Below are 18,379 nucleotides of genomic sequence, written 5' to 3'. Positions count from 1 at the left end.
TCTTAAGATAAGATTAAGATGGGAAATATTTGATAATATATAAAACAATGATAAACGTTAACTATACATAAACTACAGATAAATATACGTTATTAAATGATTATTGGTACGATGAAGAGAATAGAGGATTAAGTTTGATCGTTTTATTTAAATCTTCTGCAATAATGTCTTATTAAAACCCAGGTTATCTTGAAAGATTGTGATCTTACAGAAGACCAAAAAAATATGAAATGCCTTTTTCACTGTAGAAGAAAAAGGACAATTTGCTAAACCAGTAGAATACGCAACCAGCAAAGTAAGACAGTTTTAGTCTCCCAGCGTACCAGCTACGTTGGAATAGAGCACAAGTTCGATAAACAAGTGAAAAACGCGACTGAAGTCTTAAACTATTCAGAAAGATCTGCGGATAGAATCATCGAAACCATGTGACTAATGTGACCACATGTTACGCTGCTATGTCACCTAATTATTACCTTTTAACTCAAAGTAGTAAAGTTCACAATTGGTGTCTCGACGCGAATGAGAGCTAAACTACTTATTTAATGATGCTGATCTATTTATTTCTCAATATGGCTAGCTATACCTTTGTTGCCTTATTTATTACACATTAAGGGGTGAGCTCAATTCCTTTGACAAATAATTCGAACACTTAAATGATTTATTGGTAGAAATACACGCAGCTGTGTAAATATACAAACAATAACTATGTCAGCAAATTTAACATTTATCTCTGTCAATTTGATTACTTCGGTCGAAGTGGTGTGGCTACCGCACAACATTCATATCGATAGTAAATCAGGGGTGAGAGTTTCATTATTATCATGATATGTGTAAGTGCGTATATGATAAACTGTTTTTGCCTGATTAATGATCCATGATTGTGTTTGTGACACTTGTAGACGGGATAAGCTCGTAAGCACACATGACCTCTCGAAAAACTGGAAATGATATTAGGAGCATTAAGACGAAGAAATTGGCCAGTTTTACCTTGATCTAAAGCAAAATTCCTTGAACTGATTTTAAAAAACAATGTATAGCCGCTGGAGGGGGAAATTTCCAATCAAATCTTAAGAATTATATAGTTTGAACTACTTTACAAGCCAGTCATCCAGCAACGATAGTCTGCAACTTAGACACTCAACCTGTCATGGTTTGTTAGACAAATCGGACGTAGCAGAGATCGCTGACCCGGGTCGCTAAAACGAAAAACATGAAAGCGATTGAAATCCAATGTGGGGCCGATAGATCTTTGCACGTTCTGAAGGTATTTACTACAAGTGGGAATTGGGACTACGTAGAAATAGATCAAGGTGTTGGAGAATTTAAATTTTCCTTTTTACTATGATGAGAACAGTTGTTTGTAATGAGAGAAGAAGAGTCATGGTAATAGTATGTTCCTATTGCCAGTCGATAAGCGTATTCATAGTATCTTTAAGTCAATCAATCAACGAATTTTTTTGCTATTAGTTGAATAGGTGAAAGGTTCAACTTCTCGTTGCCAAACAGTTCTGCATTTTGTGTTTTAAAATTAGACTTTTACCGCCGCTTCGCGCGGTAAATATCGGGTCTCAAGCCTGTGTAGCTGACATACCTCACGATATGCACTTAGTGGTCTCGCTGTACTTAAATGAATTATTTTTTTGTCATTTACCCTGACGTCGTTTCCAGTGGAGAGGGTCTCCTTGGAGATGTCATTGTAGTTTTGTGGAGTCAGTGAATGTGTTTGGAACGCGTCATGCGACTCGGACCATACCTTCTTTTTCCTGTGAAAGGCTCTTCTCACCTATCATAAGCAACAGAACATAACCTCCCTGTCTTAATCTTGATCATTTTTTAAGTATTAAGGATGGTTTATCAGTATCTTCTACTACTTCAGTGGGGAGGCATACTCACCTCAGAGTTGAGAAGACAGTGAAACAAGAAGATGAAAAATCCCTGGAAAAATGAAAAAAAATATTTTCCTCTTTATCTCGATACAAATTCAGGCCCAGAGGGCATATTTAAGAATGGAGCACGGCGATGAACCTTGTGATGAGAACACGAAGTAAATATATCACAGATTTACATGAACAGTTTGCAGAATACCATAGGTTGAAACATGATTTGACGGTCTTACGCTGCTTCGCCAACTTTCGTCCAGTTATCAGAAGTAGCCTTTTTGTTTCGGGAAAAGTGTTCCATTTGTTCACTGGGGTAATCTTCTTTATCCGTTACCATCATTTTGACCTTTTTTTAAAGTTATTCTTGCCTGTTCTGAGGGTATATCCTTGAATTTGGTGTTAAACTATGAAACAAAACTTATTACAAACCTGTATCGAGTTAAAAATGGCGAATAGATACTGAAATGCCAAAGTATCGCTGTTGAATGTCAATACTCCAAATAACCATGTAATCCCCAACAAAGGTAGGAGTACAATGGCCGACTGAACACCTGACCTGTTACGATAAAATTGGTGTGCTTAGCACTCCCCACACTTGTATCCAGTCCCTTCTCCTTATTCGGGAAGTGATTGATGAGAAGGATCTAGCGAGCTTGCATTGCATCAAGCGCCTTTACGGGCCTTGATCCCCTTCCCAGATTCCTCTGCAGATATACGAAAAGGGTGACGACAGCGCATGAGTCTGGCCTTGTCCAAGTGACAACAATTTACAAGGAATAGGGTAGCAGTGACAAAGGAAAGGTTTACGATATTGAACAGACATAAGACGTAGATACCTGATGTGAGATGGTGGAAATTACCTGACGTAGTCCATTTCTAATTTAAAGTTTCAGGAAACTGAAAACTCTCTTACCGTGTCACTCAACGTGTGTTCATCCTACCTTGCAGACTGATATTTTGTACTATTTTCTGTTGTTGGATGATTCAACCTGAGAATCTCCTTAACAACCATCCCAAGTATGATCGAATTTGCCTATGGAAACAAAGACAGAAAAGTGAGCCCATTATCACCATATGTCGAAGGAAAGGGAAAAGGTAAATTGGAAATTTTCATACCAAAGCAATGAGGATAACGGGTACGACGAAACTCCAAATGGTTCCTTTCTGAACAGATAACCAGCAACTGCAAAAAAAGAAAGAAACGAATGTAGAGAAGAGATATGTATGAAGTGCCAAATTTGGCAAATAAAAACGATAGCTGATGTAAACTTTTTACTTCAGAAGCAACGTATTTCGAGCATGATCGTTTTGCTAATTGGCGCTGTATGAGATGCAGGTTTATGGATATGAGGTTCATCGTGTCAATTCTTCGTTTTTCTGTTCATTCAAACGGCGTGCTGGTTATTTCCGACGTTGATTGATAAATTAATGAAAGCTTACTTACCTTGTTTCTGTGCCATATCCGTCAAAACTTGCAGATAATGTGATCACAACAAATACAAATGGAAATCCTGTTTAAATCAGTTCAAAGCTCAGTTAAATAGGCTGTTTGATTCATTTCATAATGGTCGGTTTTCTGAACTACCGTCTCACTTGAAAAGAGATCCAGTACGTGCTTCTACTTTAAAAAAGGTATCTATATTCATCAATTTCTGTTGTGAGTTAAAACAAATTAATATAAAGTTGGCAATTAAACACGAGAAAGGCTTTGAAAAAAACTGACCTGCCTTTAATCTTTGAAGAAGTGCATGCAATCGAGTGGTGATAAAGAGGTCCGATAACCACATACTTACCATACAAGGAAAAAATGACAACAGTAAAAATATAAAAAGAAAGAAAGAGTTTGATGACTAGAGATAAAGAAAGCTAACAGAACGATGAGGCGAGCGGTTTACAAACAATAATTGGCCTACCCCATGCACAAGCGCAGTATTTCTTTATTCTGCTGTGTCCCGTCTCAAACACTCTTACTATCATCAGGTAGAGCCAAACCCCCTCGACCAACATCCAGCAGAACGAGACAATGTTAAAATAGTGAAGAAGGACGGCCACGATCTTGCAAGCTGCCTAATACCAGCAATAAAAATTATGTTAGGTTTAATTTAGGTTGGTAGTGTGAATAATGAGATATTAATAAGGACTCGAAAAGTTCACTGAGTAATGTTTTATACAATTAGAAATCAGTGCTGAATAGGACATCGGAGTGCAACAGAGCATCGCTCTTTGTTTAATCATTTAGATTTCTATGTCACTTTTGTCCTCTTAAATTTCCTCTGTCCTTTCATCCTATTAGATGGTAAGTCGTTATGCAGATCATTAAGCGTATTATTAAGAAAACCAGTATCGCTATCACCTTGTTCTGTGTGGCCTCGATTCCTGTCAGGAAAGTGATCTGGGAAACTGCCAGCGCCACGACGAGGTTCAGATGAATTATACTTGTTTCGGATTTAGTCAGCCTGCCAAAATATGTACAGCAATCAAATTGTTATCTCGCCAGCATATTACGTGGTGCCAATTTTTTTTCGAAAGTCAGAATTCTGTCACGGAACACAAAGTGAAAGACAATTTACTAACTAAATTATTTACGTTGCATCCGTTAACTTACTTGAGACATATGATCGCAACAACTGTGAGAATTTCTCCTAAAAGTGATAAGCCACAACCAATATATGTGATAAGTTGCAAGGCTTGAACGTGAGGCTGACCTGGCTGGGTTACCTGTGCAAGTAGACACCGCTGAATACTTAATACACCTTGGAGAGTTTTCATGTTTTGAGGTTTGGATCAATTTAAGAAAAGAAGCATCCAAATGTCACAAAAACAACCGACAGACAAAGAGACATGGACACAGACACACACGAGATCTAGGCTGACCGACAAGCAAATACAAAGACGCAGATTGGCAGACAGATAGACATACAGAATGACAGACTAACTAACCAACGGATAGACTAACTAACCAATGGGCAGTCTAACTGACCAATGGACTGACTGACAGGATGAATGAATAAATGAATGAATGACAGACAGCGAGCGAGCGACTAAATGGACAACTGAGAAGTCGAAGTAGAATTGCTAAAATGTCGTCTCAGTAAGCATTTATAGTAGATAGCATTCACTCTGATAGGGATTTTGATTCACTCAGAGAGATTTCATGGCAACCTACATAATATACGCTCCTGCATAAAGGAGTACAATAAGTTATTATACCTGTGTATCATCAGATACTCTCATAAGTATGCCAAAGTGAGTAAGGTGGTTACAACGACACACTGTGGCCTCAGCGTCTGAAAGCCCCTCGTCCTTGTTACATCCATCAATCGACCAGTAGCCCGATGAGTTGCTTGAGTTTCCCTTTGGAAATCTCCAAAAAGCACACTCCATAGACATATGCTCCGAGCTTTTGAACTTGTATCATAAAAACAAGAATGAAATAGTAAGTCTTGAGCAATCAGTAAGTTGTAGAGGATATTTTGTGACTCTCGTCTCTCTCTTAGGCGTTAGTAATGGCAACTCTCTCTCGTTTAAAGTTTTACCAAAATTAATTTCCAATCATTCTACTTATCATCCATCGAACTTCCTAAAAAAAAAAACCATATAAATTAATAACTTTCTAACTTTGATTAATTTGTAATATCTATAATTTTGATTTCTTGGTTAGAATGAATCGGTTACAATGATCTATTTGTTTTGATATTAAGCTCATATTTACATTGGTACTCTTTTTTAACAGAAAACGTAGATCACTTAAGTTGCAGCTTATCGCTTTACCTCTTAGCTTTTACGCTTCACGTGCACTAGAATCAGGAATGGGAATTAAACAGTATCGACAGAACTGTTCGTCAAAAATACTTGTAACACGCTTGAAATATCAACCTGTGTGTGCTCCAATCGAATGGTAACTTGGCCATTGAAAGACTTGTTTGAATCAGGGATTATCAATCCTGATATGATTTTGCTGTTCAAAAAGTGGGGCACTTGCTGGCTGGATTCATTGCTGTCGTAAGGAAAAAAAATTCATTTATGTTTATGTATGATTCATATGAAAACTTTAAAACACAAGGGGCCTCTCGCACTTTCCATTAAGTGGAAACAGTTTGTGAGTTTTACTTTCCGTGTAAGGGTTGTCCTGTGAGACCTGTCTATGCATGTGGTTGATGACTAACTCTTACATCATAAGTTTAAAGTAATTAGCCTTTCTAAAGGCGTTTCCCACCTTTATGCCGGAAATCCGTGAAAGAAAAGGCACTAACTGATGCTTTTCGATAAATGATCCACTAAATGCAAAAATATTTCGAGTCAGTAAGCCCCACCTGTATACGTGGCTGATATTCATTTGAAGAACTGTTTCCAATGATCTGTAAAATGCAGCAAAGAATCGCGTTCCATCTTGTCCTATAAAAATGATTAGATAAGAGAATTACAACACGTTCCCTGCAGATGTACAACTTAAGATCTGGTCGCACCTTTACCGCACCCGTGTGCAAGACTAACAGATTTAGAGACAGTTCTGTTATTAGCCACAGTACATTATATATATATATATATATTTATTATGAGAGAAAAAAAGGACGCAACTACATTTCCCGACAAGCCTGTTTCGTGAATCGCTTCACTCTTCAGGGGTTTAGGATTAAGGATTAAACCCCTGAAGAGTGAAGCGATTCACGAAACAGGCTTGTCGGGAAATGTAGTTGCGTCCTTTTTTCCTCTCATAATATTTATTCTGCTCTGCTTCAACGTATTGAGCACTGTTCCACGCGAAAATCGACTTGCAGACTTCCTATATATATATTTATGTATATTTTTTAATATTCGTCTTATTGTATTGTACATATTCACGTAATTCAGTCGTTTGACTGCAAAGTGTTCTTAATAATAAACGATAATTCTCAATCACGTAGTAGGAAAAGCAATTTCTTCATCAAATGTTACGTCACAATTTACTTGGACTGTTATTTAGAGGTAGTAAGAGAAGTGTTTATGAGCGTTTTGAGAATTTAACTTTTGTTGATGGAAACCTAAATGCGCCGATATAGCCTTTAATAGCTTTTAATCTTTGAGATGTGGTAGCTGTTAAAACAATAAAATCCCTGCTGTTGTTTTATAACAATAAACATTCAGGAACAATAAACTTAAGATTACAGTAATGACTGAATTACCTCGTGTTGAATTTCCCAGAGATATGGTTATGCTGTTTTCGCTTTCAGAATTACTCGAAGGTGTAGAGCTTTTGAAGGAAGCGTCCAGATTTCCATAACCCGCTTTCATATCTTAAACACAGAGATATACTGCCAGTGTTTAAAGTTTAGCAAAATTCACCACATTTTATCGAAATCAAAGAAAAGATATGTTTTTCTCAGTTAATTATCATATATCTTTCATAGAGCTAGTTTACTGTTGACATTAAATAATTTGCTTCAGATTTCCATGCAATATTTATTCCTTATCAGCAAACTATTAATACACAAGTCTAAAAAAACGTAGAAAACTATGCAGTAGTGTGTACCTAAACTTGAATAATTAACAGCTATCACTGGTGTATCTTTGCTCACACGAGAAGCGATGCTTTCTCCGAGACGTTCAACCTCTCTGGCGATTGTAAAGCCAAGGTTTGATTCAGAAGTGTTCTGGTTCACACCAATGTTATCTAGATCTTCTAGCAGATCACTTGTCCTCTTTCCAGCGGTCTGTGTGGGTTTGATTTTATTATAATGATTAGAAGTTTATTACAATCTGAAATAGTTGAAGAACCTAAGCCAGGTCACACAGGTCTAGAGGCCAGATCACACAAGTAAAGAAACCACGCCACACAGAGTTTAAACCATTTTATTTTAGTGTGTGAAGTAGAAGTAAATTCCTTATAAGGACGTAAAATGTGGAAAATGTAGGGAGGCGTAAGTTTCGTGAAGAAAGTAATGGCGAATAAATGAATAAGTGAAGAAACGAAAAGAATACACGTAAATTAACTTTCGCAGAAACATAAGAAATACATAAGAGAAAATTTAAAAAATGGAAACTCGTCCCAATCAGCTATAATTACTTTTCTCCATGAAGACGATTACTATTTTCTTAAATCTCCGAGATTACGTTGCAAATTCACACTTTCAAATAATGGCTTCTGACAAGCAAATAAAAATAGACAGTCAAGTGTAAGACTTATTACAGAAGACATAAGGACTGCTTTAAAAGCACACAAGTAAATATACTCATGAGGCATTCTTGAGAAAAGCAGAAATTGAGGAGCAATTGAAATGCTATTATGATGCCTTTTTGTCCTACCTTCATCACCGAACGGAAAAAATCAGCAGTAGGACTTCTGTCGTTCACACGAGACCTCAAATCTCTTAATAAAGAAATTGCACGGTCCACCTGCGATGTAATAGATGGTTCTCAGTTCATATTTGTGAGGTGGATCACTGAGTTAAATTTTTGATTCTTCATACCTTTTGCGTATCCGAAAGTGCCTTGCAATGTACGTAATCGGGATACCTCGGATCTCCTTCTGTCTTACAACCATCCCCAGGAATATCTAGGAAAGTTGGCTGGATTATGAGTCAACTCAGCTTAAATGTTTTTGCATAATAATATTGTCCTCTCATGGATCCCTCTTATTGGTAAGCGTGTACATTGTTAAAATATCATACCGATCCTTGAGTCTTTTCTTTGGGGGAGGGGAGGGGCATGTCGCTCCTGTCTAAGTGGTGCGCCTTATCTTCTCAAGAGCTCTTAATGTCAAGATATTTTGTGTTACATTCACCAATTGCTTTCAAATTGAGAAACATTTGAACTCTGATTATAGCATTAGTTAATAAATAATAGGATATTTGGAAGTAAACTTAATGATATGTTTGTTTTCTCTGGGTTGACGACCTTATAATAAAAGCCTATGAAAAGGAAGATAAACATTTCAATTTAGTAGTACTTACCGTACAGGGGTACCTGTTTCACCAAATGTCCGCTTTTAATTGGCAATACCATCTGGCCACTAGGTGTTCTCATGGCTACATACATCCTCGAATTCCCTTCGCCTTGCTTAAACAAAAGTTCTATGTAGTGGAGTCGTGACTCCTCTAGATATTGAGGAGGAGATATTTGCACATCATTTAAATCGCTGCAAATGTCGTGTAAGAAAACGAAGCTCAGTACAAATGATTTTAAATTTACACCGAATGCCGTGAAACTAATTCATTCAATTCACTTGACTCTGTATGAAACGAATTGAGAAACAACGAATGTAATCAAACTAATTCTTTCAAGTTACTTGACTTCGAATGAAACAAAATGAAACTGATGTTAAGATTATGCGAGAGAGCATTAAATTCATTCTTGAAAAGTTAATTGTTTTTCTTGTTTTGTTTTTGTTTACATCTCCTATCAGCATTCATTACAAGCTTTCGATAGCTAAAGCAGATGTGAGTACACAAAAAATAAGGTACATTCATTTGGGAATCACTTCGAGATCGTTGTTTATCTTTCATGTCGTGTTTCACTTTTAGTATATGTATTCAGAAAAAAGGTTATAAACTGGTTATAATTCTAGGGCTAGTTATCTAGCCCTAGTTCTCCAGCCGTAGATTTAATAAAAAGACAAAGGTAGTTATACCTGCAACAGTTGCTCTCGTTTACGTGGGATACATGTTGGGTTTGATTAATAATCGTTTTTTTATGTCTGGGATTGACGTCGCTACTTAGATACAGGCGGCAGCGGTCGTCACAAAACGTATAAAAGGTGTAGTTTCCAGTCTCCTGTGCTTGAAAATATGAACGGTATCGTGCTCCATGGTTGAGGTAAACGTCTTTCGGATTATAATCCTTGAAGAGAGAAAGATATCCACTTTCTGTGGCGTTGTCAGGGTAGCGAGGATTAGAAGTCAGGGCAGTGATCTTGACGCCACTAATGTTCAGCCATTTTTCGTCCAAAATTAGGTCAGGACCTGGGGTCAACATAAAGAATTATTCTAAGGAAGAATTAATAACGATGAAATGTCTCTTAATTTTTCTCTGAAACATCTCGGCGGGCCGGAATCTTAAATGCTAGAATGTGATTGGCTAATCGTGCGTTTGTGAACCGGTCCAGCTTTCTGCAATACGAACTACAATCCGAAAAATTTTTCCGCGCTTTTCGCAACAAAGCGGAAAAAAGCAAACTAGCAGAATTATAAGATTATACATCAGTCTTGAGAATCTAACTCAAGTCAATACGTCCATTGTAATATTGGTAGCTAGAAGCAATCATTTTTGTTCCACAAAAAGAAGAATTAATGAAAAACCTAGTTATCGTGCGTACGTTGTTTGCCATTAGATAACTTGAAGAATATTTTCTGCTTATTTATGTCACTTCATTTCTGCGTCGTTTTATTTAACCCACGAGCTTCGTGATGCATAAATCATTTTTATTTACAAAACGAGCCGATTGTGATAGGATAAAAAGGCATCTTTATATTTAACTTGTTAGAATCGACTTATAAATTGTAAGATCCGGAAATATTCAATTAAAAGATAAGACGTAATGAAGAACTCAATTAATTTAGACTTGGCCGCCATAATTTAAACGACCATGAGCAACGGATTTTAATCCTCCATCCTCTGAAAATTTGAAATAAAAAACAATTTATTCGGAATTAAGAGCTTGTTGATTGTAAATAAAAGAAGCACGACATGACCTCATTTCGCTTTTTTTTTTGCGTGTCCAAGATTAATATATAGTGTGATCTCCGAACGGTAATTTTCGAAATTTTAATTTACCAGATACTTTTTGATAGTGTAAACTTAATTACTCAGACATTGCTTAGCTTGACATGTTTAGATTCGAGCGACAGGAGATGATGGAAGATTCCGGTCTAAAGACGTTTCAAACTTCAAGTCTACAAGAACCATCACCAAAGTTTCGTCCATTTTTTAGATAGATTAGTAAGGTCTGTTTTTTTTATATTTTTTTTTCATTTGGTGATGCAGATCTCCTCAAAGGAGATCTGTAAGCACGGTACTGAAAAGCGTGGTTTAAACTTAAAGTTGAAACGAAATTCGCAAATGATGCTAGAATTTTCAGTAGGTTATGCGATCTGTTCACAAGCTTTAAGCTAAAACCAATTTATGATAAATTGAAATTGCTATCGTAGTTCGCTTCCGATTCTAATTTTGTTTTTCAGTGTAGTAATTAAATATCCTTAAGTCCTAACTGTCAGCAAGCAAAACGGATGATTCATGTCGACAATTTTCCAAAGAAAAATAAAATTTTGTTGGTTTTGTTGCCTGACTCGTGTCCTCTGAAAAGATCCAATTCAGTGCTAAGAGAAGCTACACTAAAAAACCCGCTCATTATCTCGTAGTCTTTAATCTGTTAAATTACGTTTATTAAGAAAATTTGACTCGAACAAAATTGGAGGTGCAGTTACTTTTTTAAATGCGACCGTGAAAAACAGATTAATTTTCGATAGATTTGGACTAATTTTATGCTTGTTATTCTTCTTCTTGACTGCTCTTCACCGTGGATCTACTAGACTTATAACATTCTGTTTAAAGTCACCAATATTCCGTCCGAACAGTGCGAAGGAAATGATAATTTGACGAGTTTTAGGATAGGTACAATGGCCGCCGTGGCAAAGTACAAAAAGGTGGCCTGCGAGAATGTGTATTCGCGGTTCTTAAATAAAGCACTTACCTTCTGTCGAAGACGAGAAAGGTAAAATTACCTATCAGAGATTACAAAAGAAAGTTAAGTCGATCTCTGCAGGATGAGGTAAAGTCTTTGCTCATTTTGTTACTTCTCATAAGTATTATCTACTGACCTGAGCCAAGATAATGAAAAGGAAATCGCGGCTTTTCATTTTTTATACTTGGATTTTAACTCCAAATTTCATTTCTAGTTTCTTCTTTTATCATTGATACAAATTTTCTCATCAGCAAGAAGGCTTCGCTTCCCGTTGTCTTGTTCTTCCATCTGCCTGTCAGAATTTTTAGATATTTGTATTAAGCGTGCGCCAATCTGCCCATCAGCCAATCCGATTACTGCGAATGTGACAAGGTGTTAGCTTTTCATCAGCGAAGCAAGTAGTGTATACTAATGAACTGTCCATTACGGCTCTCTTGTCGCATGTTGATTTTCTTCTTAACTACTCTACCTTTGAGACCAGCAATACCACTACTATTAGATGGAAGAACTGAAATATGAGTCGCGGTTACTTTTTCTGATCGGTAATGGTTTTCAGGGCGCAGAAGAAAAGCTAACAATCGCCTTCATTGTCCTAGGGGTTATTGACGAGTAAAGCTATAGAAAAAATAAATAAAGCTGGCTTGACTTGCGTCTATTGACTAACAATGACAGATTGTTACAGAAAAGACTCTTCAGACCCTTTATCTTGCCATGGAAAGCCGTTGGAATCGTAGAAAAGGCTAGTTACGTACAGAGGAGACAATAACAATAGGCAGGCAAATTGAGATAAATAAAAAGGAACACAAAACTTAAGCTCAAAAGTGCAACTCGGAAATTACAATCGCGTATCAAGATCTTGCTGATTTTGTGTGTTTTCTGTAAATGTGGTAATGTTTTGTGTAATCACTTGTTCTTGAAGTTTTTCCAACGAGTTTCTAATCCATGAATGTATTTTGCATGACTTTTCGTTCGTGTTCAAAATATAATACACAATGAGGAGTGATAATCCCTTGCAAAGTTATAATGGGAATATTGCAAAGCACAACGGACATAGATTACACTTAGATACCGTTTATCACCTAGTTTGACGGTTCAACAAAAATATTGTGCAAAGTAAATATTCCTGCCAGTTCTTTTTTTTTTTTTCAATCTTTACTTGTTCATTTTGAATTAATGTGCTTATTTAAGAAGTCAAAATGTTTTTGTCAAAACTATCATGAGGTTATTCAAACTCTTTTTCGGCTCTCGTTAGTGTTGCATGCACTGTCTGTAAGTCAGCTTGGTATACTCATATCTAAATTAATTGCATTGTTTCAATGACGGCTCGTTTACGTGATATGATAATGGTACAGATCGTATAATATTCGATGAGATAAATCAGACTCAAATCCCTTTTCAATGGAGGAAAATTTTCATCACGTAGCCTTTTACAATCGCGTTTCCACTCATGCTGAGAACTGATGACTTTAAACACGAAAGTGCCAAAAAATCCAAAAATCGATTTAGAGGGTATGAAGCTCTTTTAACATAAATAAACAACTTGAATGATAATCCTAACTAAGGCAAAGCAAGAGAAGAATATTGATTGTTGCGTAACGTAAACCTTGGACGGAGATGTATATGCCACGAGCCTGAAGAGCTGTGGCTAAATACGTTAATTTTGATCCAGTCGATCACACTCTTCCTGGAATCGTGGAGTTTAAAATTTTTGGAAAGCTTTTTGGAATGATGTACAGGTTGTTGATGCGAAACAAGGGCGAATCTATATAAGTCGTGACACATACTACTTACGCACATGCTCTTTTCCGTCAAAGCTTGGGTCAGCTGTGGCTAAATTAGTTAATTTCCATACCGGCAAATCATCAAACACAAAGTTTGTTTTTGTTTTTTTTTCTTTCCTTCCTTGGAATACTCATGTGTTACACTGACCGAGGCTTACGAGACAGATACAAAAAATCAGGATCCGTTTGGCAAGGAATTTCCACAACCCCTTCAATTCATGAGCAAATCCGCTTCGCAAGCTGCAATCTCTCTAATATCAATTGTGTTTATTTTGCGAGGGAGCGAAATTTAACGTGGTAAGGTAAAGATTAAAGGAAGATGCCAAGTATATACAGGGTATAGTTTACCCTGCTTATAATCTACTTGGAATCCCTTCGCTGTTGTATGCCTCGTTTGACAATTTAAAAATGTTGAAAAGACGATCGCAAGTTGCTGTGGATACTCCAATATTCAAAATTATACTTAAACCTGAAGTATTGTCCATTTACATCCCTCTCTTTTGAAAATGAAATGAGATAAAACGAAATCATAACTATCGAAAAATTATTGATATTGGATACGTAAACTGTCCGCTACTTGTACGCAGCATTATAGAGTGTATATCGGCGTGTACATCACTATGCATTTAGGCCCTTGACTCCCACTCGTAAAGGATGCATGCTTGGAACATCCATTTCTTGCCCATGGTAAAAAGATTGCACGATAGAGAGTAACCCCTCTCCCTTTCTCAAAAGACACCTAGAATTTAGCTTCAACGCGTAAGCGAGATGGAGAGAGAGAAAATGAAATCAGTCGATGGATTAGTAGTGTTCGCTCCTGTCATTGCAAAAATTTTGGTACCACAAAAGTTGTGAAAAAACGAAAAAAACAGTTCAGAGGGGAAGGGGTGTCCAGACCCTCCGGGCCCCCCCACTGGAAGAATTTAATAACATCTCAACAATTCAGTTAGTTCTTAGATCAACTGTATAATTTTTTTTTACCTGTGGGAAACCTCACTTCGCAAATGAATCCTTTGATCGTTTCGCAGCTCAAGTCATTATACTTCCCATACGTTTGTGGTGGATAATCCTTTGCAATGACCACACACGTTCCATCACCTGATGGCTCGTTCGGCTGCCAGAGCAAAGTTGATTTGTTCATTGGCTTACCATTAATCCATGTCCAAGTTTTATTATTCAAATGTAAGCCAATATACCACTCGTTATCTCTTGGATTAGAAAGATTTTGAATTTCTTGGGAAATGAACTCCCACTTTCTAATGGTCTCCAAGGTAACAAGATGCCCTCCATCTTGACTGCATCTTTCCTGACCATCGGCCCAATTGGCAGTATCATTGTTGTAGAAGATGAACTCGACGTTGTCGTGAATAGCTATTAAACAGAGGAAAACACACACTAAACACTTACACGCAGGTTCATGGCGGAGCTCGCAGAGCGTAGCCCCATAATTATAAAAAATAGTAGTAACCCATCAAGCCGAAAAAATTTGGATGTACGACCGTACGACCGTACAAGGTGCTACTTTTAACATGTGTGGTCAACTGTACCGCGGGCCCGCCAACGCCACGGCTTTGTCCAGAAGTCCAGTGGTCAATGCACTGGGCTCCAAGTCGGACGACCCAGGTTCTAGTCCTGGCCGGGGCAAGGCGTTGTGCCCTTGAGACGTGCGGGGAAAAAAATGCGAGCTCCGCTTTTAGGCTTGGCTAAATCTATATATTACTCTGATCTCAACATCGCTAAATTTTAAAACGCAACTTGTAACATCAAGGCAAAATATAATCGACAAACAATGGCATGTTTTTCAGTACAAAATATTATGGCGATTATATGCACGTGAGAAAAACGAGACTCGACGGCCAAATTAATCTTTTAAACAGAAATTTTTCTCGCTCTGTTATCTCAGTTCTATGTGCACTGTGAAATCAGGGTGAAGACACTTATATCGAAACAGAGTCAACGTGAAGGGATGCGAAGAGGTAGAACTGAGTGGAATAAGAATGATGAACTTACGTACGACGAATTTTTTATGAAGAATTATCAGTAAAAATAACAAAATTGGACTTGTTTTTTTGGTAAACATACAATTGCTGAACAAGCCTTAGCTTGAAGAAAAAGTGGAACTAAAGCCAAACGACTTACGATACGTAACATTTTGTAATTAACATCTCACGCCATTCTATTCTGTAAGAGCGCGAGAGGATACGTGACAATACCTGACGCCGGGCGTTTGAACATATCGGAAATATCATTAATCTGAACCGATTCTTATTCCAGTAATAGCGTGTAAATTCGACATGTTTGTCCATCGCGCGCGAAACTTGTCAGCACTGTAGTCTGACACTTCTCAGAAGCAGTTAACGAAGTAAGGAAACCCAGGAAGTAAGAAACCGTAGCACTTTCTTGAGGAATTATTTTTTTTTCAGTTTTTATGGTTTATCTCCTTTTAAGTCTTTTCACATCCCCTTTCCTTAAAAATTTTGAAGACCTTGCGGCATTTTTAGAAGTTCACACCTTGATATTTACTTGAACATAAGACTGGGAACAACTCTAGTTGAAACAAAATATTTCAATTTGAGAAATGTTCTCATTCCTGTTGGTGTCCTGTTTTGGTCTAGCTGTTTTTAACGTTACCAATTTCCTTTCGGATGTATTTGTAAGTTCCTTAGAGTACCTCTTTGGACGTACTTTGTGTGACTTGTGCCGAAAACGGAATAGATAAACAAGTGGAATTTTAAATACAGTTTTGATGAGAAATAAACCCCAACACCTGTTCACCTGCTTTATTTTTGCACTTCGAGCAAATATAGTTTTAGAAGTTGAACACAAACTGTTTTGTATCGCTCTTTGAAAGAAGATTACAGAATTTAGGGAATTGGTAATTATGTCAATTAAAGTTTATTTTGGAGAAAATATTTAATTTAGACCGACTTAGGTTCGTCCTAAAATGATTTTCAATGCCTTGAGACAATGAAATCAATAAGAAGCGATGTTAGTTTTGGGGATGATATCTGAAAAGTCGATATTAATAATCGCAAGTGAGGCTTAACTTTAAAGAGACTTACCTGAATAAGACCCTAATCCTCTGACATCTATGGTAGTCTATACATACAGGAAGAAGAATATCATGTAAAAAAACACTTAGGAAGATGTATGGTTCATCCATTTTTATGGGAAATTCGAAAAAAACATAGCACCATGAATAGTGTAAACTAACTAATGTAACTAACCAGAATTAAATTGCAAAGACCAACAATGAACGATTTCTTCAAAATGTTTTGGTCATCCATATTCCTCGTTTACGTTCGTTTTGGTAGGATTATAAAAGCTGTTGCCGATTGCAACTGTTCGAATTGTTATCTCTTTAGGTGTTAAGTGCGAATAGTGCATTGAATTTCATATTCTTGTTGAAAGAACAATGGAATTGGATTTATGTTGGATAAAAGGGACAGTAGTGTTTGTTTATGTACCATGAAGAGTGGCCAATCGGAATTGCGGCAGCTGACAGTTTCTTGCTTTCGTTTGAAATGATGCTTTCAATCTTGCTTAAATTCATATGATTGCTTTTCTATGTGTTAGTCATTAGGCACAAATTATAGCAGATAAAACTCTTTATTCTTTCCTTTTCTTTTTTCGCTTCAAAGTTTAGAGCTAATTTAAAGATGATATCTGTAGAGAGGAATATCATATTGAAACCTAGGAAATGAATCTGAAAATTTTCCTCTGCTACGTGCCTGAGATTTCAGTTGACATATTACTCTCAATCTATACTATCCTAGTTATTTATATCCTTCTTATTTGTTTCAAAGACAGGTAACTCTTTATCAAAACAAACAGATAAACGCAGTTGATTGGAAACTCAGCCATTTTGATTAAATTTCTCGCTTACTTATTTGTTTCATCACTAACGTTAGCAAACAGAGTTCTTTCCTCATTTTTAATTTGCTCGTAAAATTGACGTTTCAGCCGTCAATTTCGACAATTGCAGCGAGGCAGGTTGACATAATGGTATTCATAAAGTGTTTATCTGTGGCTTCGGCTATTTTCAAACCCCTCTTACCTTAAGACTCTTTTGCTTATTTTCAAGTCTTTTTACCACATCACATTGTTTGTGAAAAGAAATTTATGCTCAGCTTTACAGCTGTTTACATTTCAGAAAAAAAAAAACACTCTCAGCAAGTTTCGAGAGGCATTAGCTTTAAACTAACGCTCAAGTATACTTCTGATGCCTCTACATCATTTTACATTTTAATCATCAGATCATGGAGGGGTTGCAAATTTATCATCATTGGATAACAAGATCAAACAGTTATTTTTTCTTTCAAGTAATATGTTTCCAAGAGTAACGAATTTAATTTGAAAAATGCTCTGATAAACCATAATTATTATTTAAGTCTAATTTACATTCGTCTTTCCCTACAAAGTGATAATAATTCAGCTTAAATTGCATTTTATCGGTGGATGTATAGTTTTGGCCAAAAAAAAAAAAAACTAACACATTACAGTTTTTTGTCTTTTCGCTGATTTTTAAATAACCAAAGATCACGAATGGATAAACATTTTGGCCCTATTTCCAGACTCTTGTGTGTTCAGAGTTCGGTATTGTGTTGAATCGCATGGGTGGTCTTAGGGAGGGTGTATCAATTGAATCAGTTATGGATTGAGGTTCAATAAAAAATGAATGTGAAAGATAAGTTCTTTTTATTTATAACTGACAAACACTGTCATGGGTGAAAGAGTTGAGCGAAGGAAGATGTATTTGAATTCGGTTCATTGAATAAACTGAGCCCAAGAGTAACGTGAGGTAGTTAATCCGTTGATGTTTCAGTTGAGAGAAGTCCTGAGTTAGACTATTGACGGTGGCAGAGGCTGACATTTCGACAACCTCAGCGGAGGTCCGCAGAGTCGATAAAAGAGTTGTTGTCAGATTGTTTTTGATATTATTTTCTGTGAAGGCTCTGGTGGTGTAACCAAAACACGTTTTCATACTAATGGATATGAGTAATATAATTAAAATAATTATGACGCTTGTAACTCTTTCCAATCAAGTGGCGTAGCTCGTGAGC

At 36.7% G+C, this 18,379-nt stretch overlaps 1 protein-coding gene across 1 annotated transcript; it reads right to left on the bottom strand.

The window, feature by feature from the left end:
• Window positions 1-1,054: 1,054 nt before the first annotated feature.
• Window positions 1,055-16,704, bottom strand: LOC131769048 (adhesion G protein-coupled receptor E5). The gene is made up of 22 exons (XM_059084783.2): window positions 16,544-16,704; window positions 16,379-16,415; window positions 14,298-14,687; window positions 9,487-9,817; window positions 8,810-8,994; window positions 8,327-8,412; window positions 8,163-8,252; window positions 7,390-7,570; window positions 7,043-7,153; window positions 6,194-6,275; window positions 5,757-5,877; window positions 5,091-5,288; window positions 4,486-4,598; window positions 4,234-4,336; window positions 3,794-3,947; window positions 3,325-3,391; window positions 2,997-3,063; window positions 2,822-2,913; window positions 2,310-2,436; window positions 1,894-1,935; window positions 1,652-1,783; window positions 1,055-1,196 (listed from the first exon to the last, which is right to left on the bottom strand). Exons 1-22 carry the CDS (start codon window positions 16,601-16,603, stop codon window positions 1,146-1,148), a joined length of 2,820 nt encoding a protein of 939 aa, XP_058940766.2. The 5' UTR covers window positions 16,604-16,704; the 3' UTR covers window positions 1,055-1,145.
• Window positions 16,705-18,379: the final 1,675 nt, after the last annotated feature.

The sequence above is a fragment of the Pocillopora verrucosa genome, chromosome 1 (assembly GCF_036669915.1).
Source record: "Pocillopora verrucosa isolate sample1 chromosome 1, ASM3666991v2, whole genome shotgun sequence".
NCBI classification, from domain to species: domain Eukaryota; kingdom Metazoa; phylum Cnidaria; class Anthozoa; order Scleractinia; family Pocilloporidae; genus Pocillopora; species Pocillopora verrucosa.
The sequence above is the reverse complement of the archived record's forward strand: the minus strand, read 5'-3'. Positions and strand labels throughout refer to the sequence as shown.

Excerpts from the sequence above, each read along its gene's own strand:
- LOC131769048 (XM_059084783.2), bottom strand. The coding sequence starts at position 16,603 with ATGGATGACCAAAACATTTTGAAGAAATCGTTCATTGTTGGTCTTTGC. Across the intron at positions 8,413-8,809 it reads GAAACAGGTACCCCTGTACG|ATATTCCTGGGGATGGTTGT; the intron begins GTAAGTACTACT and ends CAACTTTCCTAG. Across the intron at positions 4,599-5,090 it reads GAGTATCTGATGATACACAG|GTAACCCAGCCAGGTCAGCC; the intron begins GTATAATAACTT and ends CTACTTGCACAG.